General features: G+C 43.7%; 1 protein-coding gene across 1 annotated transcript; it reads left to right on the top strand.

Annotated features, from left to right (window-relative positions):
* The first annotated feature begins 979 nt into the window (after positions 1–979).
* LOC143609939 (EG45-like domain containing protein) lies at positions 980–21,846 on the top strand. Its single transcript, XM_077084551.1, has 3 exons — positions 980–1,169; positions 1,235–1,535; positions 21,757–21,846. The coding sequence occupies exons 1-3, from the start codon at positions 1,052–1,054 to the stop codon at positions 21,761–21,763; spliced, it is 426 nt and encodes a 141-aa protein (XP_076940666.1). The 5' UTR covers positions 980–1,051; the 3' UTR covers positions 21,764–21,846.
* Positions 21,847–24,365: the final 2,519 nt, after the last annotated feature.

Below are 24,365 nucleotides of genomic sequence, written 5' to 3'. Positions count from 1 at the left end.
ATATATATATATATATATATATATATATATATATGGTGAGAATCCTAAGAAAACTTTTTTAAAATTAAGAACTTTGAAAACCATTTGAGCCACAAAAAAACCACATATAATATATTAAAAATATTATAAATTGAGAAAAACAAAAACTTTTAAAAAGTAAAAAACAATTATAACCTACACACGAAAAACATATAACCTACAATACGTGTAGGATATGTGTATCTTTGTGTAGTTTATATAATTGTTGATGTCGAATTAAGTATGTAAGTTGTATGTTTTTTTTATATGTTGTACGTTTTTATTACTTAAAACAAGTGCATTTTATATAATTTTGTGTAGGTTATATATTTATTGTTTATATTTAATGGACACATTTGTATGGCATTTTTTTATTATTTATGACAATAGTTTTTCTAAATATATCAATTAAAAAAATATATTATGTTTGATATTTATTGTTAAAAATTACGCGTTGATATATGCTAATAAATTGAGTAGAAAGAAATTGTTTTATTAATATAGATAACTAGTATTATATGAATAAATTGTATTTTTGTTAGATAAAATTAAAAGGATATAAATAAATTATAAAACTAAATTAGTGTCTTTATATTTTGAATTATTATAGTTAATTTCGGTAGATATATATTAGAGTGAAATTTATTATAGTTATATTATTTGTATTAATTGAAGAGAATAGGTATATTTGTATTATTTATATTATTTGTATTAATTTAGGTAGATATATATTAGAGTGAAATTTAATAGGTATATTTTGGGAATAGGTATATTTTGGGAATTAACATGTCAGATCGTTTCTCAAATTTCTTATGGAAATATTGTTTTCTACAAAAACCGCTACCCTTTTATGACATGACACCCGACCTGACTTGATCCGGCAGGCCCGCCAATAAATTTAGCTTCAACATCATAATTCATAAGTAGACTTTTTCTTCGGAGTCTCTTTATTATTAGATAAGACTTAAAACACCTTACAACACACGTCTTCTAACTTTCTAGATCCAAATTCCAATTCTTAACTTCAAAACTCATGGATCATCATCTTCAAAGTCCGCTGTCGTTCATCTTCCTCCTCCTCATCCTAACCATCTCCCACCCGTCCCATGGTGAAGTCGGGACATCCGCGCAATACGGCCCTCCATTCCTACGTAAGTCCTCCATATCAATACAAACAAAACTTCCACTTCCAACTCACCTAATTTAATTTTATTAGCAACCGCGTGTTACGGCAATGATCCTGGCCAGTTCCCGTCTAGCAATCTATTCGCTGCGGCCGGGGATGGGATATGGGACAATGGAGCTGCCTGTGGGCGTCAGTATTTGGTCAAATGCATAAGTGCTGTGGAACAAGGGACTTGTGTTCCTGAACAGGTCATCCAGGTCAGAATAGTCGACTTCGCACTTATGACGGTGTCGCCGGCGTCCGAGGACGGGACTACGATGGTTCTGTCGGATACGGCCTTTGGAACTATAGCTAATTTTACCGCCTCTTCTATTAATATAGAGTTTCAACAGTATGTCTCTTTTCTTTCTCTATATATTTTATTACTTTTTTTAGATTACATATTACCGTTACTTTGATTAGTTTGTTATGTTATTTTAGTTTTGAATCTAGTAACTTTCAAAATCTATAATATTTTTTCTTTTTTGTTGTCGGCCCCCGGGCGCCTTAATAATATTTTTAGTTACATCTAAATTATCTTTAAGATAAAATTAGATATTCAGTGACAGATTTAGAAGAAGAATTCAAATTATCTTAAAATTTCTTTTGGGATTATAGATATTCTAATATTTGTTGTATGGGTATCCAAATATATAAAATGAAGAAGATAAAAAAAATTACACTGATTTTACACTTTGTCATGAAAGTTGAGGGGTATCCCGGGCATCCCCTCAACACCCTGTATCCGCTGCTGATATCACAAGCATTTGAAAGTGAATACCTTTTAACATATGGCATGGTACCTGAAGAGGTATGTACCCGCCTCAACACCGAGCGAGGCGGGTCAACCCACAAGATATAGACAAGAGGCTTGAAATCAAGATATTATGAAGGCACAAAGCCAAAACCTATGCGCATGGCGCATATCACATATGCTCACGCATATCACATATGCTCATGCATCACATGCTCAGGCATCACATAGGCTCATGCATCACATATGCTCAGGCATCACATATGCTCACGCATCACATATGCTCACGCGTATCACATGCTCACGCACCATATATGCTCACGCATATCACATCTGCGCGTGACGCATATCTCATGCTCACGCATATCACATCTGCGCGTGGCGCATCCGCGCGTGGCGCATATCACATGCTAGTGCATATCACATCTGCGCATGAAACATCTGCGCGTGAGAATAAAGAGAAGACCTCGCGCATCCTCAGGATAGGCGCATATCACACATGCACATAATCAACCTCGTTCTTATCCAAATCAGGATAAGGACAACCTTGATTGTGCACGTCAGACAACCTTCCAGAAGGTATCTTTTTAAGGAATAAGAATATGCTGATGTTGACAGCTGCCAATGAAAGGTGGACAACTCAGCAAAACCCATGTGCTACCACGTGATTGCACATGGGTCAGAGAATAATCAATGAAAAAGCACCAGGTGTCCCAAGGACACGTGGCGTGAAGCAATAGGAGGAGGCCAAAATGGCCCTAATTGGGTCTGAGCCCAATCATTGAAAACCCTAGCACTATAAATACCACATCAACTCCACAAGGAGAGGTATGCCCTATTACACAGTATTACACATTATTAAGCAATACATTCCAATTCCTTACCCTCAGATTATTATATTCTCCTACAATCTCTTATTCTCACACCGGAGGGTTACCCCAAAGAGGACCCCTCTGTCCCTTTCTGAGGGGTAAGTTTACGGTGCTGTTCATTTTGTAGGTGGAAGAATCCAGATTCCAGAGATCCATCGGTGAAATAGCATAATCACACCCGAGGAAAGTTGATCGTCTACCAGTGAGTCGATCCACGTTTCTTCATTGGCGCCATCACCTGTTACAACGGCAACAAAATCTCATCAGTTCTCTAAAAAAAAAAAAATTTCACCATGGTTTCTGGTGTTCATAACAGCGATCAAGTTCTGGAGGATATTGAGCGTGTGGATGTTAATGAGGGACAGCAGTTTCTGAGGGTGCCGCGTGATTCTACGCGCACCACCAGTAACCATCCCTTCATCACAACTCCTCATGGCCAGACTGAAACTCCTCCAGACGATCTCACGTTCCAAAATCTTACCGGCGCGAAACAAAAAGGACCAATGGGTCCAGAAGATGAAACCAATGACCCTAAGGAATGGCTCATAAACGAGCAACGACGTCTAATGGACAAGTACAATGAGCTGGTCAAACACAAAAAGTCAGCCAACTTAACACAAAGGCTAGCGTTTGACAAGCAAACCGTTCATGGAACAAAAAGGGCGCGCGCGCCGGAAGATGGTCATTCTGTTCACACTGAACACGCTGAGTTTAGTGATGAAGAAGTGCACAGCATGAGGAAGACGCGAGATACTCATGCAGGAGGCTCACAGCTCCGCGCGCACGTGAACATGGCGCCTGGAGCCAAAGCCGATCTGGATCTGTACACGCCGTACAGCCCACCAGTGAGAGGGCAAGTGGACGTAACCACACCATACAGGCCAGCCATCTTGGTAAAACATTCAAAATTCACTGAGCGCATTGCGAAGGCCCCCATTCAGCACAAAACCAAGATGCCAAGTGGTTTGGGCAAATATGACGGCACAACAGATCCAGACGATTTCTTACAAGGTTTTTACAACACCGGAAACCTAGAAAGCTGGACGATGCCAACATGGTGTCACATGTTTGCTCGCTGCCTCACGGGCGCGGCGCGTGTCTGGTTCGAGAGCTTGCCGACTGGGCAAATCGATGGGTTCGAGGAACTATTGGAAAAGTTCCAAGCCCACTTCGTACAGCAGCGCAGACACACGCGCGACCCTGATGACATCATGCACTGCGTGCGCAGGAATGATGAAACGATTGAAGACTACATAACTCGTTTCAATCAGGAGTCTCTGGCAATTGGAGGTATCACTGAGCAACTTTTGCGCGTGGCCTTTATACAAGGCGCGCGCAGTGATCAACTCCGCAGAGCTCTCGTGAGCAGAGATGGCATGCCAACCACTTGGGCCAAGCTAATGGAAGCATCGCGAGTCTTCGCGAGAAATGAAAAACAAATTGCCCAAAATAGAGCGAGAGAAAGAGGGCATCAAGCAGAGGCACCGCGCAACAACGAAAGAAGGGGCAAACAGAACTCTGTGTGGTCCAGGTTGCAACCAACCAGTTTTTCTCCCGCAGAAAAGCAGGCGCAACCAAGCTCACCCCAGCCCCAAAAAGACATTCGTAATCGCGGAGAAGGTGATAAGAGGGAAGGCGGCAGAGATCCTAACAGACCTCTGCCAAGAATATGGACTCCCCTCACTAAAACGCCTTCACAAGTGTTAAGCACTGAGAATGTCCAGTTCAAAAGCCCCAAGCCACTACACTACAAGGGACCATCAAACAGTGGCAAGTACTGTGAGTTTCACAAGTCCACAGGACACAACACTGATGCATGCCACCACTTGAAGGATGCAATTGAAAAAGATGTGAAATCAGGCAAGCTGGCTCACCTGGTGAAAAACTCAAGACCAGAAAATGAACAACCAGAAGGAGCCTCAGCCAGCAAAAAGTTCAAAAGAATCTGTGTAGCCGAGGGAGGAAGGCAAGGGCAAAGATCAAGAAAGAGAAGCGCGCAAATCCAAGGAGATTGGCGCGAGCAACAAGTAATCTTCCCAAGAATCAGGGGAGGCCCTTCTATCAGCAGTCCTCTTGTCATCACTACACACATTGCTCATTATGAAGTGTCAAAAGTCCTGGTGGACACTGGCAGCGAATCAGACATCATGTATGAGCAATGTTTCAGGAAGTTGGATCCAGCAGACCAAGCAAGGCTTGAAATTGTGAATGCACCAATCTCTGGTGTTTCAAATGAAATCATTCATCCCCTAGGTCAAATACAATTTGAACTAACTATGGGGGATGAGAAACACAAGCGAGCCGAAGTTGTCAACTTCTTGGTCTTGCCCACCACTTCATGCCACAATATGATCTTGGGTAGGGGAACGATTGCCCAATTCAACGCCATACCGTCGCCAGCGCACGGCGCGTTGGGGTTCCCAACACCAACAGGTGTAACTTTTGTAGACCGAGATCATTTGTGTGCAGTGACAAGTACACCACGGGAAGGGAAAATGAAACTTCCAATGGCAGACAACGCGCCAGAGGAATGGATTCTCAACCCAAAATTCCCGGAGCAAACAATCACAATTGGCGCTACGATATCAGACGACACGAGGTTGAGAATGAAAAGATTGCTCACAGCATATATGTCGGTCTTCGCGTGGCAACACTCTGATATGACTGGGGTTCCGCGAGACCTGGCGCAACATTCTCTCAACACGTTCAAGTCTGTAGAGCCAATTGCTCAAAAGAAGAGAGTCATGGGGGATGAGAAGGCGAGGGCCATGAATGAGCAAGTTGAGGATCTACTGCGCGCAAACATCATCCGCCCGATACGATACCAGACATGGGTAGCCAATCCTGTGATGGTAAAGAAAAGTAACGGGTCGTGGAGGATGTGCATTGACTTCAAGGACCTCAACAAAGCATGCCCAAAAGATTGTTACCCCCTCCCAAACATCGACGCAAAGGTGGACTCCGTGGCGCCATTCAAGCTCAAATGTTTCCTGGATGCCTACAAGGGCTATCACCAGATTCAAATGGCACCACAAGACGAGGACAAGACCGCCTTCAGAACCGACAAGGGTGTTTTTTGTTACACAAAAATGCCCTTTGGTTTGAAGAATGCGGGAGCCACCTACCAAAGATTTATGGATGCTGTTTTCAACGAGCAAATTGGAAGAAACCTAGAGGTCTACGTGGATGATTTGGTGATCAAAAGCAGGGAGGAAAAACAAATGCTCAAAGACATCGAAGAAACCCTTGGGCGCCTAAAGGAAGTTAACATGAAGCTCAATCCGAGCAAATGCACTTTCGGCGTACAAGAGGGAAAATTTCTAGGTGTAATGGTCACCAAGGATGGTTTCAAGGTGAATCCAGAGAAGGTGGAGGCCATCCTTGACATGCCCTCGCCATCCACCATGAAAGAAGTCCAAAAGTTGAATGGGAGATTGGTATCAATCAACAGGTTCCTAGCGAACCATGCAAGCAAATCTACCCCATTCGTTAACACATTGAGAAACTGCCTAAAGAAAAGCCAATTCAAGTGGACTCCTGAGGCCGAGCAAGCTTTCAGTGAGATAAAAGAATGTTTGATAAATCTGCCCGCGCTCACAGCTCCACTTCCTGGTGAAACTTTGACATTGTACCTATCAGCAGGAGAGCGCCCCATCGGCGCAGTATTGTTGGTGGATCGCAGGGGAATCCAAATGCCAATATACTATGTGAGTCGGGTGCTGACAGATCCTGAGATGCGCTACTCCATCATGGAAAAGTTAGTTTTGTCACTAACACACGCGTCGCGCAAGCTTCATAGATATTTCAATGGTCATCCCATTGAAGTTCTGACTGGTTACAACATCCAGCAAGTCTTGCGGCGTCCCGCGCTCTCAGGAAGGCTGACAAAATGGGCGCTGGAATTAGGAGAACACACGATCGCCTATAAGCCCCGTCCAGCAATAAAGGGACAAGTTTTAGCTGATTTCATCGCATAAATTCCCGAAGGAAAAATTGAAGAGGCTCAGCGCGAGGTAGACCCTCCGCGAGCCAATGATGAAGAAAATGTTTGGAGTTTGTTCACTGACGGAGCTTCAAACAACGAAGGGTCCGGCGCAGGCCTCAAGCTAGTGGATCCAGAGAGTCATGAATATACTTACGCCATCAGGTTGGACTTCAAGAGCACCAACAATGAAGCTGAGTATGAAGCCCTGCTGGCTGGCCTGCGCTTCGCGCACAAATTCGGAGTTAAAAAGCTAGAGGCCCATGTTGATTCATACTTGGTAGCAGCACAGGTCAATGGCCTTTATGATGCCAAGGAGAACACCATGCCTCTGTATCTAGAGCAGGCGAAAAAGCTCATCGAGCAATTTGACTGCTTCAAAATCATTCATATTCCGCGCAGTGAAAACAAGTCTGCTGACGCGCTGAGTAAGATGGCATCAACCAGCTTCGATCACTTTGGCAAAGATGTCAGGGTAGAAGTAATGAGCAACCCGTCGGTGGTAGCGAAGTCTGTCCTTGTAACTCATACAACACCTTCATCATGGATAACTCCAATAATGGAATTCTTGATGGAGGGAAAGGTACCAGACGATCGCGCACAGGCGAGGAAGATCAGACAGAAGTCGCAGAACTATGAACTGCTTGATGGTACATTATATCGACGCTCTTATCTTGGACCACTCATGAAATGCCTAGATGCTGAGGAAGCAAGCTATGTGATCAGAGAGATACACGAAGGAATCTGTGGTATACATGCTGGCCCGCGCATGGTGGTTGCCAAGGCAATGAGCGCAGGTTACTATTGGCCAGGCATGTACTTGGACGCGTTAAAAGAGATCCAAAAATGCAAAGCGTGTCAGAGCTATGCGCCAAACACCATGCGGCCAAAGAACAACTTGATTCCGGTGACCTCCGCATGGCCTTTCCACAAATGGGCCATCGATATTGTGGGTCCCCTACCGCAAGCGCAAGGGCGAGTAAAATTTTTGGTAGTGGCAGTAGACTATTTCACAAAATGGGTCGAAGCCAAGCCACTAGCAAAAATCACAGCCGAGGCGATGAAGCAGTTTATTTGGAGCCACATCATATGCCGTTTTGGCCTTCCCATGGAAATTGTGAGCGACAATGGCAAACAATTCACTGACAAGAAGATATCCAGCTGGCTCAAGGAATTGCGCATCAACCAAATTTTAACTTCAGTATACCACCCTCAGGGGAATGGCCAAGTGGAGCGCGCGAACCAAAGCTTGCTAAATGGGCTGAAGAAAAGGTTGGAGGGAGAATCCCATTCTTGGGTTGACGAGCTACCTAATGTCCTGTGGGTGCAAGCAGAAAAGTCAGGCGCAACGCCTTTTCCGCCGAAGAGGAAACGGCAGGCGCAACGCCGCTTCCCTTTTCCGCCGCGCGAAGGGAGGAGGTAGCGGCACCATACCTCGTGTGGACAGGAGGTCTGCCCACATTTTGAGGCAGGGAAGACAAGGAAAACTTGGAGGTAAACTCCTGGGTTTTCTCAAGTCCCTTCGCCTGAGTAGGAGGATCCTGAACAACAGGGGCATCATCTTTCTTCTGTTTCTTACTGGCCCACAGGACATTAGGTAGCTCGTCAACCCAAGAATGGGATTCTCCCTCCAACCTTTTCTTCAGCCCATTTAGCAAGCTTTGGTTCGCGCGCTCCACTTGGCCATTCCCCTGAGGGTGGTATACTGAAATGAAAATTTGGTTGATGCGCAATTCCTTGAGCCAGCTGGATATCTTCTTGTCAGTGAATTGTTTGCCATTGTCGCTCACAATTTCCATGGGAAGGCCAAAACGGCATATGATGTGGCTCCAAATAAACTGCTTCATCGCCTCGGCTGTGATTTTTGCTAGTGGCTTGGCTTCGACCCATTTTGTGAAATAGTCTACTGCCACTACCAAAAATTTTACTCGCCCTTGCGCTTGCGGTAGGGGACCCACAATATCGATGGCCCATTTGTGGAAAGGCCATGCGGAGGTCACCGGAATCAAGTTGTTCTTTGGCCGCATGGTGTTTGGCGCATAGCTCTGACACGCTTTGCATTTTTGGATCTCTTTTAACGCGTCCAAGTACATGCCTGGCCAATAGTAACCTGCGCTCATTGCCTTGGCAACCACCATGCGCGGGCCAGCATGTATTCCACCGATTCCTTCTTGTATTTCTCTGATCACATAGCTTGCTTCCTCAGCATCTAGGCATTTCATGAGTGGTCCAAGATAAGAGCGTCGATATAATGTACCATCAAGCAGTTCATAGTTCTGCGACTTGTGTCTTATCTTCCTCGCCTGTGCGCGATCGTCTGGTACCTTTCCCTCCATCAAGAATTCCATTATTGGAGTTATCCATGATGAAGGTGTTGTATGAGTTACAAGGACAGACTTCGCTACCACCGACGGGTTGCTCATTACTTCTACCCTGACATCTTTGCCAAAGTGATCGAAGCTGATTGATGCCATCTTACTCAGCGCGTCAGCAGACTTGTTTTCACTGCGCAGAATATGTATGATTCTGAAGCAGTCAAATTGCTCGATGAGCTTTTTCGCCTGCTCTAGATACAGAGGCATGGTGTTCTCTTTGGCATCATAAAGGCCATTGACCTGTGCTGCTACCAAGTATGAATCAACATGGGCCTCTAGCTTTTTAACTCCGAATTTGTGCGCGATGGGCAGGCCAGCCAGCAGGGCTTCATACTCAGCTTCATTGTTGGTGCTCTTGAAGTCCAACCTGATGGCGTAAGTATATTCGTGATTCTCTGGATCCACCAGCTTGAGGCCTGCGCCGGACCCTTCGTTGTTTGAAGCTCCGTCAGTGAACAAACTCCAAACATTTTCTTCATCATTGGCTCGCGGAGGGTCTACCTCGCGCTGAGCTTCTTCAATTTTTCCTTCGGGGATTTCTGCGATGAAATCAGCTAAAACTTGTCCCTTTTTTGCTGGACGGGGCTTATAGGCGATCGTGTGTTCTCCTAATTCCAGCGCCCATTTTGTCAGCCTTCCTGAGAGCGCGGGACGCCGCAAGACTTGCTGGATGTTGTAACCAGTCAGAACTTCAATGGGATGACCATTGAAATATCTATGAAGCTTGCGCGACGCGTGTGTTAGTGACAAAACTAACTTTTCCATGATGGAGTAGCGCATCTCAGGATCTGTCAGCACCCGACTCACATAGTATATTGGCGTTTGGATTCCCTTGCGATCCACCAACAATACTGCGCCGATGGCGCGCTCTCCTGCTGATAGGTACAATGTCAAAGTTTCACCAGGAAGTGGAGCTGTGAGCGCGGGCAGATTTATCAAACATTCTTTTATCTCACTGAAAGCTTGCTCGGCCTCAGGAGTCCACTTGAATTGGCTTTTCTTTAGGCAGTTTCTCAATGTGTTAACGAATGGGGTAGATTTGCTTGCATGGTTCGCTAGGAACCTGTTGATTGATACCAATCTCCCATTCAACTTTTGGACTTCTTTCATGGTGGATGGCGAGGGCATGTCAAGGATGGCCTCCACCTTCTCTGGGTTCACCTTGAAACCATCCTTGGTGACCATTACACCTAGAAATTTTCCCTCTTGTACGCCGAAAGTGCATTTGCTCGGATTGAGCTTCATGTTAACTTCCTTTAGGCGCCCAAGGGTTTCTTCGATGTCTTTGAGCATTTGTTTTTCCTCCCTGCTTTTGATCACCAAATCATCCACGTAGACTTCTAGGTTTCTTCCAATTTGCTCGTTGAAAACAGCATCCATAAGTCTTTGGTATGTGGCTCCCGCATTCTTCAAACCAAAGGGCATTTTTGTGTAACAAAAAACACCCTTGTCGGTTCTGAAGGCGGTCTTGTCCTCGTCTTGTGGTGCCATTTGAATCTGGTGATAGCCCTTGTAGGCATCCAGGAAACATTTGAGCTTGAATGGCGCCACGGAGTCCACCTTTGCGTCGATGTTTGGGAGGGGGTAACAATCTTTTGGGCATGCTTTGTTGAGGTCCTTGAAGTCAATGCACATCCTCCACGACCCGTTACTTTTCTTTACCATCACAGGATTGGCTACCCATGTCTGGTATCGTATCGGGCGGATGATGTTTGCGCGCAGTAGATCCTCAACTTGCTCATTCATGGCCCTCGCCTTCTCATCCCCCATGACTCTCTTCTTTTGAGCAATTGGCTCTACAGACTTGAACGTGTTGAGAGAATGTTGCGCCAGGTCTCGAGGAACCCCAGTCATATCAGAGTGTTGCCACGCGAAGACCGACATATATGCTGTGAGCAATCTTTTCATTCTCAACCTCGTGTCGTCTGATATCGTAGCGCCAATTGTGATTGTTTGCTCCGGGAATTTTGGGTTGAGAATCCATTCCTCTGGCGCGTTGTCTGCCATTGGAAGTTTCATTTTCCCTTCCCGTGGTGTACTTGTCACTGCACACAAATGATCTCGGTATACAAAAGTTACACCTGTTGGTGTTGGGAACCCCAACGCGCCGTGCGCTGGCGACGGTATGGCGTTGAATTGGGCAATCGTTCCCCTACCCAAGATCATATTGTGGCATGAAGTGGTGGGCAAGACCAAGAAGTTGACAACTTCGGCTCGCTTGTGTTTCTCATCCCCCATAGTTAGTTCAAATTGTATTTGACCTAGGGGATGAATGATTTCATTTGAAACACCAGAGATTGGTGCATTCACAATTTCAAGCCTTGCTTGGTCTGCTGGATCCAACTTCCTGAAACATTGCTCATACATGATGTCTGATTCGCTGCCAGTGTCCACCAGGACTTTTGACACTTCATAATGAGCAATGTGTGTAGTGATGACAAGAGGACTGCTGATAGAAGGGCCTCCCCTGATTCTTGGGAAGATTACTTGTTGCTCGCGCCAATCTCCTTGGATTTGCGTGCTTCTCTTTCTTGATCTTTGCCCTTGCCTTCCTCCCTCGGCTACACAGATTCTTTTGAACTTTTTGCTGGCTGAGGCTCCTTCTGGTTGTTCATTTTCTGGCCTTGAGTTTTTCACCAGGTGAGCCAGCTTGCCTGATTTCACATCTTTTTCAATTGCATCCTTCAAGTGGTGGCATGCATCAGTGTTGTGTCCTGTGGACTTGTGAAACTCACAGTACTTGCCACTGTTTGATGGTCCCTTGTAGTGTAGTGGCTTGGGGCTTTTGAACTGGACATTCTCAGTGCTTAACACTTGTGAAGGCGTTTTAGTGAGGGGAGTCCATATTCTTGGCAGAGGTCTGTTAGGATCTCTGCCGCCTTCCCTCTTATCACCTTCTCCGCGATTACGAATGTCTTTTTGGGGCTGGGGTGAGCTTGGTTGCGCCTGCTTTTCTGCGGGAGAAAAACTGGTTGGTTGCAACCTGGACCACACAGAGTTCTGTTTGCCCCTTCTTTCGTTGTTGCGCGGTGCCTCTGCTTGATGCCCTCTTTCTCTCGCTCTATCTTGGGCAATTTGTTTTTCATTTCTCGCGAAGACTCACGATGCTTCCATTAGCTTGGCCCAAGTGGTTGGCATGCCATCTATGCTCACGAGAGCTCTGCGGAGTTGATCACTGCGCGCGCCTTGTATAAAGGCCACCCGCAAAAGTTGCTCAGTGATACCTCCAATTGCCAGAGACTCCTGATTGAAACGAGTTATGTAGTCTTCAATCGTTTCATCATTCCTGCGCACGCAGTGCATGATGTCATCAGGGTCGCGCGTGTGTCTGCGCTGCTGTACGAAGTGGGCTTGGAACTTTTCCAATAGTTCCTCGAACCCATCGATTTGCCCAGTCGGCAAGCTCTCGAACCAGACACGCGCCGCGCCCGTGAGGCAGCGAGCAAACATGTGACACCATGTTGGCATCGTCCAGCTTTCTAGGTTTCTGGTGTTGTAAAAACCTTGTAAGAAATCGTCTGGATCTGTTGTGCCGTCATATTTGCCCAAACCACTTGGCATCTTGGTTTTGTGCTGAATGGGGGCCTTCGCGATGCGCTCAGTGAATTTTGAATGTTTTACCAAGATGGCTGGCCTGTATGGTGTGGTTACGTCCACTTGCCCTCTCACTGGTGGGCTGTACGGCGTGTACAGATCCAGATCGGCTTTGGCTCCAGGCGCCATGTTGACGTGCGCGCGGAGCTGTGAGCCTCCTGCATGAGTATCTCGCGTCTTCCTCATGCTGTGCACTTCTTCATCACTAAACTCAGCGTGTTCAGTGTGAACAGAATGACCATCTTCCGGCGCGCGCGCCTTTTTTGTTCCATGAACGGTTTGCTTGTCAAACGCTAGCCTTTGTGTTAAGTCGGCTGACTTTTTGTGTTTGACCAGCTCATTGTACTTGTCCATTAGACGTCGTTGCTCGTTTATGAGCCATTCTTTAGGGTCATTGGTTTCATCTTCTGGACCCATTGGTCCTTTTTGTTTCGCGCCGGTAAGATTTTGGAACGTGAGATCGTCTGGAGGAGTTTCATTCTGGCCATGAGGAGTTGTGATGAAGGGATGGTTACTGGTGGTGCGCGTAGAATCACGCGGCGCCCTCAGAAACTGTTGTCCCTCATTAACATCCTCACGCTCAATATCCTCCAGAACTTGATCGCTGTTACGAACACCAGAAACCATGGTGAAAATTTTTTTTTTTTAGAGAACTGATGAGATTTTGTTGCCGTTGTAACAGGTGATGGCGCCAATGAAGAAATCAACAAAAAGAAATGGTTCATGACTTGATCTAAAAAAAAAAGTCAGAAAATAAAAGCGCAATACATACCTTGGCGCAACGCCATTCGCGAGTTAAACATCGCCATGAAGTCCATTCTCCCCTTTTTTGAGGGTAAAACAGGGGACTTCGAAGCGACCTCCGGCGCAGCCTCGGCACCTTGTTGCGCCTGAGGTTGATCCACCAAGGTCGCCGGCTCTACAAACATTTGAGTGAGCAAAGATTCATTAATAATTCTATCAGAATCGCGCTCATAAAACCATAAAGTATAAAGTATATCTGTCGAAGAGGAAACGGCAGGCGCAACGCCGCTTCCCTTTTCCGCCGCGCGAAGGGAGGAGGTAGCGGCACCATACCTCGTGTGGACAGGAGGTCTGCCCACATTTTGAGGCAGAGAAGACAAGGAAAACTTGGAGGTAAACTCCTGGGTTTTCTCAAGTCCCTTCGCCTGAGTAGGAGGATCCTGAACAACGGGGGCATCATCTTTCTTCTGTTTCTTACTGGCCCCTGCGCCAGTTTTCCCTTTAGCCTTACGCTTTAGTTGGGGCACCTCAGCCTCCTCCTCCTCCTCCTCTTCCGCGAGCTCCAGCTCGTAGTTCTCAAGCGCGTCTACAATACACGCAACAGAAAGGTTAGCCAAATCTGGTATTATAAAGGCATAAGCATAAGTACAAAGGCTTACCAGGCGCGTCGCTGTCAAAGCGAAATCCCAGATCAACAGGGATGAACATGTCATCGAAGCGATCGGGGAAGCCAACCTCCCCAGCGCCCAGCGCGACGGAGCCACCCTCCATATGCTCATCATAGGCGGCGTGGACATACTCCTTGCTGACTGCACAAAAACAAGTCAAACGATATCAGCAAAACGAATTATATTCGCGCAGAAGTAATGCAATGAGTTAACTTACACAAGCCGTCAACTTGGATAACGGGCTCAGTCGCGCTGTCGGCCCACCTCCTGCTCATACCAACCCCCACCAGCGCCTCCTCACAAATGTTCTTGGCAGGGGATGGTTCGGCAGTCAACTTTTTTACCCAGGCGCCAGTTGGGTTCTTGAAGACAACCACATCCGCAGGCGCAGAAGAGATCGCGCGCAAGGTCATGCGGATGGGGATCACACCAGCCCTGATATAGAAAAATCTCTCAGACCAGTCATGAAGGCTCTTGAATGAAACAGTGCAGCACTTGACCTTCTGACTACGAGGAATAAATGAGAACCAAGAATCTTGGATCTTGGGCTTATAAAAAAACTGAAAGCGCCGAGGGGTGGGCTCCTCGCGCTGAGATTTGCACATGAACTCAAAGTGAGTCATGCGCACGAGTCCAAACGGATGGACTTGGGATATATGAATCCCATAAAACCTAAGCAGCGCACCCACAAACCTTGTCATCGGGAGACGAAGGTTGCAGTGGGTGAAAAAATGGCAATAAAGGGATATATAGCCGGTGGGCGGGTCCGCCGCCGTTTGCCCGGCCGCCGGCAGCATGCAGCCATACTCAGGGAGAAAACCCTGAGAGGCGATAAGGCTGTCAAAATCGGACGGCCTCAGTTTACAGGGGATCTCATCCCACTTCTTCACTGCCTTGGTCTTCCCTACCTCCTCCGATGAGGCCTCAGCAGCCCTCTTCCCCTTGCCGGTCTTCTTCAACATAGACATTACTAACGATTTCACGCGGCGATTGCTGGGGGAGATTGTGTTGTCTGGGCTATCAGACATACAACAGAGTCAGGCACAAGTTGCTTCTGAAGAACGGAAATCTGGAAGATAGGCACTTAATCGGAATAGAAAGAAAGGAAAGCTCTGAATAAACAACAAAGAAGATGAAGGATAAAAAACTCAAAGGGCTTGCTTTTATAGGCTCAGGAGAGAGAAAAATTGGTACTGATCGGACTTCACGCGCCCCCACTCGCAGGTGTAAGCCAACGCGAGCGCGACACGTGTCCCTGACACTGTGTGAGGGGACACGAAAAGAAACGATACAGGTGCTGCCAGAGTTCACGCGCCACCACTCGCAGGTACGGACCAACGCGAGCGCGACACGTGTTTCTGACACTATGTGAGGGGACATGAAAGGCAACTGTAGCACCTCGAGCACACGAAAAGTCTGACACGTCTCCATCACTGACGCATGTCAGCAACAACCAACCACGTACATGGACGATTCGTTTAAACCAAAAGGATAGAATTTCGCGCAACGATGAGTAATAAGAAGAAAAAGACAAACCCTACTAAAAGAACAAACTATTAAGTCTAATATCTATCTTACCTCGCTCGCGCGAGACAAGACACACATTAGAATGGGGGGCTTGAAGAGGTATGTACCCGCCTCAACACCGAGCGAGGCGGGTCAACCCACAAGATATAGACAAGAGGCTTGAAATCAAGATATTATGAAGGCACAAAGCCAAAACCTATGCGCATGGCGCATATCACATATGTTCACGCATATCACATATGCTCATGCATCACATGCTCAGGCATCACATATGCTCAGGCATCACATATGCTCACGCATCACATATGCTCACGCGTATCACATGCTCACGCACCATATATGCTCACGCATATCACATCTGCGCGTGACGCATCCGCGCGTGACGCATATCACATGCTCACGCATATCACATCTGCGCGTGGCGCATCCGCGCGTGGCGCATATCACATGCTTGTGCATATCACATCTGCGCATGAAACATCTGCGCGTGAGAATAAAGAGAAGACCTCGCGCATCCTCAGGATAGGCGCATATCACACATGCACATAATCAACCTCGTCCTTATCCAAATCAGGATAAGGACAACCTTGATTGTGCACGTCAGACAACCTTCCAGAAGGTATCTTTTTAAGGAATAAGAATATGCTGATGTTGACAGCTGCCAATGAAAGGTGGACAACTCAGCAAAACCCATGTGCTACCACGTGATTGCACATGGGTCAGAGAATAATCAATGAAAAAGCACCAGGTGTCCCAAGGACACGTGGCGCGAAGCAATAGGAGGAGGCCAAAAAGGCCCTAATTGGGTCTGAGCCCAATCATTGGAAACCCTAGCACTATAAATACCACATCAACTCCACAAGGAGAGGTATGCCCTATTACACAGTATTACACATTATTAAGCAATACATTCCAATTCCTTACCCTCAGATTATTATCTTCTCCTACAATCTCTTATTCTCACACCGGAGGGTTACCCCAAAGAGGACCCCTCTGTCCCTTTCTGAGGGGTAAGTTTACGGTGCTGTTCATTTTGCGCAGCCTGACACTCACAGGTACGGACCAACGCGAGCGCGACACGTGTTCCTGACACTATGTGAGGGGACATGAAAGGCAACTGTAGCACCTCGAGCACACGAAAAGTCTGACACGTCTCCATCACTGACGCATGTCAGCAACAACCAACCACGTACAGGGACGATTTGTTTCAGCCAAAAGGATAGAATTTCGCGCAACGATGAGTAATAAGAGGAAAAAGACAAAACCCTACTAAAAGAGCAAACTATTAAGTCTAATATCTATCTTACCTCGCTCGCGCGAGACAAGACACACATTAGACTGGGGGGGCTTGAAGAGGTATGTACCCGCCTCAACACCGAGCGAGGCGGGTCAACCCACAAGATATAGACAAGAGGCTTGAAATCAAGATATTATGAAGGCACAAAGCCAAAACCCATGCGCATGGCGCATATCACATATGCTCACGCATATCACATATGCTCATGCATCACATGCTCAGGCATCACATAGGCTCATGCATCACATATGCTCAGGCATCACATATGCTCACTCATCACATATGCTCACGCGTATCACATGCTCACGCACCATATATGCTCACGCATATCACATCTGCGCGTGACGCATATCGCATGCTCACGCATATCACATCTGCGCGTTGGCTCATCCGCGCGTGGCGCATATCACATGCTAGTGCATATCACATCTGCGCATGAAACATCTGCGCGTGAGAATAAAGAGAAGACCTCGCGCATCCTCAGGATAGGCGCATATCACACATGCACATAATCAACCTCGTTCTTATCCAAATCAGGATAAGGACAATCTTGATTGTGCACGTCAGACAACCTTCCAGAAGGTATCTTTTTAAGGAATAAGAATATGCTGATGTTGACAGCTGCCAATGAAAGGTGGACAACTCAGCAAAACCCATGTGCTACCACGTGATTGCACATGGGTCAGAGAAAAATCAATGAAAAAGCACCAGGTGTCCCAAGGACACGTTGCGCGAAGCAATAGGTGGAGGCCAAAAAGGCCCTAATTGGGTCTGAGCCCCAATCATTGAAAACCCTAGCACTATAAATACCACATCAACTCCACAAGGAGAGGTATGCCCTATTACACAGTATTACACATTATTAAGAAATACATTCCAATTCCTTACCCTCAGATTATTATCTTCTCCTACAATCTCTTATTCTCACACCGGAGGGTTACCACAAAGAGGACCCCTCTGTCCCTTTCTGAGGGGTAAGTTTACGGTGCTGTTCATTTTGTATGTGGAAGAATCCAGATTCCAGAGATCCATCGGTGAAATAGCATAATCACACCCGAGGAAAGTTGATCGTCTACCAGTGAGTCGATCCACGTTTCTTCAGTACCGCTAGGCTGAATTTAGTTATCGGGTTGTATTTTGTAATGATGTATCTACCAATGTTTACATATATTTGTCATTCAATCAATCAATCAATCAATCATACCCAGTAAAATCCCACCGACAGCAGAGCTATAGGTAGGGTCTGGGAAGGGTGGGATGTAGGCACACCGTACCTCTATCCAAAGGAATAAAGAGGTGGCTTCCAGAGAGACCCTCGGCTCTAAGAACATGTGTATGAAGCAAAAAAAAGGAAATCAAAGTTTAACAGTTATATAAAAAACTACTACTAATTATAATAATATTAATAATAAGGTCACAGTTTAACCGCAATATAAAAGCTAATAATAATAATAATAAAATATGTAAGGGAAATACCATTATGGTATGTGACCAAAATAAGTTAAGTCTAAGCCCTAAGGTATTCAATTCTCTCTAAAAATCCTTAACTTTAATTCTACTTCTCCACGAATTCCTATCCTCAACCATGTCTTCGGAGAGGTTTAGGTCTATCAAATCATGCCTAATCCTCTCATCCCAAGTCAATTTCGGTCGTCATCTACCCCTCCTCCCCTCTATTGTAATGTTTTCTACGGATCTAACAGGATTCGTCGTCTGTCTTCTCTTTACATGTCCAAACCATCTCAATCTCCACTCTCTTATCTTGTCTGCTATGTTCGCCACCCCTAATCTCTCGCGAAGCACAACGTTTCTTATTCTGTCTAGCCTTGTGTGCCCACACATCCAACGTAGCATTCTCATTTCTGCTACCTCCATCTTCCGCACTTGTGCCTTCTTGATGGCCCAACAATCTGTTCCATATAGCATTGCAGGTCTAACTGCCACCCTATAGAATTTTCCCTTCAGATTAGTCGGGAAACTCTTGTCGCACAATATACCTGTGGCTGCTTTCCATCTACACCATCCTACCTGAACTCGGTGGGTCACATCACTGTCTAATTCCCCATCGCTCTGTACAAATGATCCTAAATACTTGAACTTCGTTACCTGCGGGACCACCTGCCCTTCAATTGTGATGTGTGCGTCTTCACTGTCGTTTATCTCACCAAAATCACAGTGTAGGTACTCCGTCTTAGATCGGCTAATCTTTAAACCTTTTGTCTCTAAGGTTGTTCGCCACTCATCAAGCCTCATGTTTAGATCTTGTTTTTTCTCAGCAAGTAACACAATATCGTCTGCGAACATCATGCACCACGGGAGAGTCCCCTGAATCGACTTTGACAACTCATCCAAGACTACTGCAAAAAGAAACGGGCTCAACGCTGACCCCTGGTGAAGACCTACCTCTACAGGAAAGAAATCAGTATCCCCCACTGGCGCACGGACACTTGTTTCACTCCTGGTATACATATCCATAATTATCTCTATGTATTTCCTGGGCACTCTTCTACCCTCCAAGCACTCCCAGAGCACCTGTCGTGGCACACTGTCGTAGGCCTTTCCTAGGTCAATAAACACCATATGTAGATCACACTTCTTCTCCCTATACTTTTCCATTAATCTTCTTATAAGGTGTATTGCCTCTGTGGTGGAACGCCCCGGCATGAAGCCAAATTGGTTGACCGTAACCTGAGTTTCTCGTCTAAGTCTAACCTCAATCACTCTTTCCCATAGCTTCATAGTATGACTTAGTAGTTTGATTCCTCGGTAGTTACCACAACATTGGGCGTCTCCTTTGTTCTTATAGATAGGAACTACAACGCTGCTCCTCCACTGGTCTGGCATCTTACCTGATTTGAGAATACTATTGAACAGAGTAGTTAACCACATGACTCCTTCCTCCCCCAGACACTTCCCAACCTCTATGGGTATGTTGTCTGGGCCAACCGCCTTAGACCTTCCCATCCTCCTAAGTGCGTCCTTCACCTCTTCTCGTGTGATCCGTCGGCAGTAGCAGTTATTCAATTGTTGTCGTTGAAAGTTTGTGTTGTCATGTTCTTCTTGGTAAGCTCTCCCATTGTTAAAAAGATTGTGGAAGTAGGTTTGCCATCTTAGCTTGATGTCCTGCTCCTTGACCAGTACATGCCCATCTGTATCCTTTATGAACTTCACCGGTCCTAGATCTTGCCTTCTACGCTCCCTGGCTTTGGCAATCTTAAACATAGCATGTTCCCCCTCTTTTGTTTCTAGACTTTCATACATCCGTTTAAAGGCCGCCTTCTTTGCTTCCGCCACTGCCTTCTTTGCCTCTATCTTGGCCGTTTTGTAGTTGTCCCTCAATTCCACTCGCTCCTCCTCATTCGTGCACCTCATTAGCTCCCTAAAACATCCTTGTTTGTCCCTTATCTTGTCTTGCACTGCGTCATTCCACCACCAAGACTCCTTATGCCCACTTGACTTTCCTGTTGTGACCCCGAGAGTCTCCTTTGCTACTTGGATGATCTTTGTCTCCATAGCTTCCCATATATGAGTTGAGTCCCCATTTAGTCGAGCCCGCGTATGCAGTATGAGTTTATCCTTAAACAGTAGGAGATTTTCGTCCTTCAAATTTCCCCATCGAATTCTCGGTGTACCTTTCTTCTCTCGAACAGTCAGCTTATTTCTGAAGGCTATATCAGTCACTAGTAGTCGATGTTGAGTCACAACTGCCTCCCCAGGTATGACTTTGTCATTGAATATTGAATATAATGTAATTGGTCAAGACAAGTACATTTTTACGTTAATTAGAAGAAAAAAATGTCATTGGGTTCATATATAGTATTTAATTGATTAATACATTAAGCAAGCAAATATTTACTTGTGTTATTTTATATTTATTTCGAAATGTCAACAATATAAAAAGAAGTCTTTGTCAAACCAATCCGAAGATTAATTAGGAGTAGTTATCAATTTTTAAAACTTTGACAATATATATACCTAAACCTAATAAATCACTCTAAGCTTTGAAATATGACCTAAACCTAATAAATCAGCCTAATCTGTTATTATCTTTGAAATTATATTGAATACATTTTAGCTTTACTTGTTTTTCTCCCTTTCGTTTTATATGGAATTAACTCTTTTTTTTTTTAAGAATATTTGTCGTTCTTAGCTGTCATAAGTTGCGAATGGAATAGATTGTAATTTATATAGGTTTTAAAACATATTAGTAAATACTTTATTTGTTTGATTAAATTGTTTAGTTAACAATTTTGTTAAAAAAAATAGGATGTGATGATAAAGAAACAATTATTTTAGGCATGTGGGTTACAATCATCATTACTATATTGATTAAAGCTTTTAGTTATTTTAATCATTAAGGCTAAGGCCATAGGGTATACTCTAACTCATCTTAATTCCACATAAGCTCCACATCACTCATTTTTTTCTCTTTCACTTCATGTCATCCAAAGGAAATGATTTAACCCCCCTTTAACACATAATTGATATAACAAATGAATTAGTAATTATTACATAATTAAATCATATTGTTGCTTTTAACCCGTTAAAAGCATAACTCATGAGTCATTTTAAAACACTTAACACAAGTGGTGAGTGGTTTAATCTATATTTAAAGTGTCATGTCACTTTAACCTATGTATAAGTTAGAGTATACCCCATAGCCTAATATTCTAATAATTCAAACACCTTTCTTCAAGTCTTTCTAAATCACAATTAGACGATATTTGACTATTTCTATTTTTCAAAAATAATATTTGCAGGATCTGATAAACATTGAATGATAGAGAAAAGCCGGCTTTATGATTGACTATAATCTTAATAAGTTGAAAAGAGTATGTGTATTTTTTTTATGTATAATTCTATTATAAGTATGGAAAATAGAGTTTGTGCAATATGAAAAGGACTTTTTAGGGTGTCAATTTATTACATGACTATTTGATAATAGATATTTAAATGCATCTTGTATGGATGTATCAATCAGGGTCGTCTTTGAGGTATGGCAGGGTAGTCAACTTAAATCGTAATCAAATAAGCCCATTTATAATTAAATTGTTTAAACCCAACAAAATGTTTCTTTTACTTATGGCCCAAAAAAAAGTTCGTCTTTGGCCCAAAATTTTTTTCGTCTTTTCAGAGCTGGTCCTGGTATCAATCAAAGGAATTTCACGTCTTGTTCCTTTGAAAGTTTTCTCCATTTGGTCGAAGTAGGTCCTGCTTGAGTAACAAACCGTGGACTTCATAATATCCAAGTCTGCCTTATATCGCATTATGCCATGTAAGACACTTTGGAATTTTAGAGACGGCTTGGGATTAGCTTTGGAAATGACTTATTCACTTTTTAAAAAGAGAATAAGTTCAAAAAAATAGCAATGTTGTGCAGAAAAGCTAACTGGTTTTTTTTTTTTAATTTAGAACATCAAATTTCAAATCTGCTCATACCATTTATCCTACAAGTAATAAATGGTTTTAAATATATTAAGAATGTCATTTTTTTGTTATTTTACATGAATAAGTTAAACTAAACATTTTTTAAAAAAACAATTTATTGACAGACAGTGGCAGACTCAGGATTTTTTTGCAAATAGGGTCCCAATTTTTCGGTTTACAAAAATTTTCGGGTCGGTCGTTATTCGGGTCGGGTCGAGGGTAGGAACATAATAAAACATGGTAATATGATGTCATTGGAAACGAGTAAGTAGAAAGAATCTAGATTAGAAACTAAATAGAACATAGATTTTTAACTCATTTTTATTCATATCCGAAAAACATAAACGTAAGCTATATATATTGTCTTACATGCATGACCAAAACATAAAAAACTAACTCTAACACAAATAAATAATTAATTATAATATACATACACAATTTAAAAAATAAAAGAATATGCAAACTTATGTTGTCATTATATATGTTGCATGGTGATAATAGCTATATGGGAGAAATTAAAGAAAAACACAAATACCCTAACTAAATAACTAATATTGACTAGGATATAAAAAAAACAAAAAAAAACAACAAAAAAACATAGTATGGTGAGGCTTGAATATGCAACATCACAAAAAAAAAACCAAGAGACTTTCCACCAGACCAGTTCAACATTAATAGTATGAGTTCCAAGTATTAATTTTTATAAGGTCCTTACAAAATTTAATATACCACCTCTAGTAATTTTCAAAAAATATTGGAAACCAGGGACCCTGATCGGGTCTATGTGGGTCCGCCCCTGTTGACAGATTTAGTTTTTCCACCACAAAAACTAATGCATGCACCTTTTTAAAAACTTGTTTTAAAAAAGTCATAAGCCAATGACAAAATGGCAAAACTCGTCGTTTATGTGTTTACATTTTTTCATTTGTTGTCCTTTAGCAAACTTAATGATATAAAACATCATTCATGTTCAAAAAACCTTGCATGGTTCGTCCTTTACACTGACGAGGGTTAGTTTTTCTCGTTAAATCTAGTCATGTGCACATCATGTGAGGGCAAGTTAGTCTTTTTATCCCATCAGGGGGTTATTTGTGTAATTGACTTAAAATTTTGGTCTTAAATAAATAAAAGTTTTTCTCTTTTTAACTCTCATCTTCTTCCACAAATATTCATAACCCACCATCAACACCACACCCACTCACCTCCACCGGCCGGCCACAAGCATCAACACCACTATCTCTGGTCATCTTCTCCGATGGAACTGTTATGAATCGAGTATCACCTATAAGCACCACCACCACCACCACCAGTCCACCACCAATGGTGGGTAGGCAGTGGAATTTGAAACTGATGGGATTGAGGTGGGTGTTGAAGAAGACATGGTGTGAAGGTGGGACCATATTAATTTGTTATTTTTTCTTTATTTTCTTGGTTAATAATTATGTAAATTTACAAAATTACACTCATGTGTCTTGCACATAACTAGATTTAACGAGAAATTTTAACTATGTTAGGGTCAAAGGACGTAACGTGAAAGGGATTTGAAACATATAGTATGCTTTCTTCCATTTCTTTTGCTAAATGACGTCCTTTGAAAAAACGTGCAAATATAAATGACGTCTTTTGTTATTCTGTATAAGTCAATAAACATTTTTAACAAAAAAAGCATTTTTAGAGTTAAATAAACAATTTCAAATTCCCTCTTTGTTGTTTGTATACAACTTATATGGTTTAGTCTACTGACATAAAAAATAGACCTTTCTTCTCTCTCAACTCAAAATACCCCTCCCCTCCATCTTATCTTTCTTTTTTCCTTCAAATGCTTCAAAATCGACCATTGTAACGTTGTGGATGTTCCAAAGTAAAGTGGGTGTGTCGGATGTGTTGGTTTAGAGTGTCAATTTTTCGATACTATTAAATATCCAGTTGCACAATCGTCTAA

The sequence above is a fragment of the Bidens hawaiensis genome, unplaced genomic scaffold (assembly GCF_021521415.1).
Source record: "Bidens hawaiensis isolate Kalapana, Puna unplaced genomic scaffold, B.hawaiensis_p1.1 tig00021191_1, whole genome shotgun sequence".
Taxonomy (NCBI): domain Eukaryota; kingdom Viridiplantae; phylum Streptophyta; class Magnoliopsida; order Asterales; family Asteraceae; genus Bidens; species Bidens hawaiensis.
This window is presented reverse-complemented; position numbering and strand designations above follow the sequence as displayed.

Coding starts and splice junctions, on each gene's coding strand:
- LOC143609939 (XM_077084551.1), top strand. CDS start 1,052: ATGGATCATCATCTTCAAAGTCCGCTGTCGTTCATCTTCCTCCTCCTC. Junction 1,170..1,234: donor ATACGGCCCTCCATTCCTAC/GTAAGTCCTCCA, acceptor TAATTTTATTAG/CAACCGCGTGTTACGGCAAT.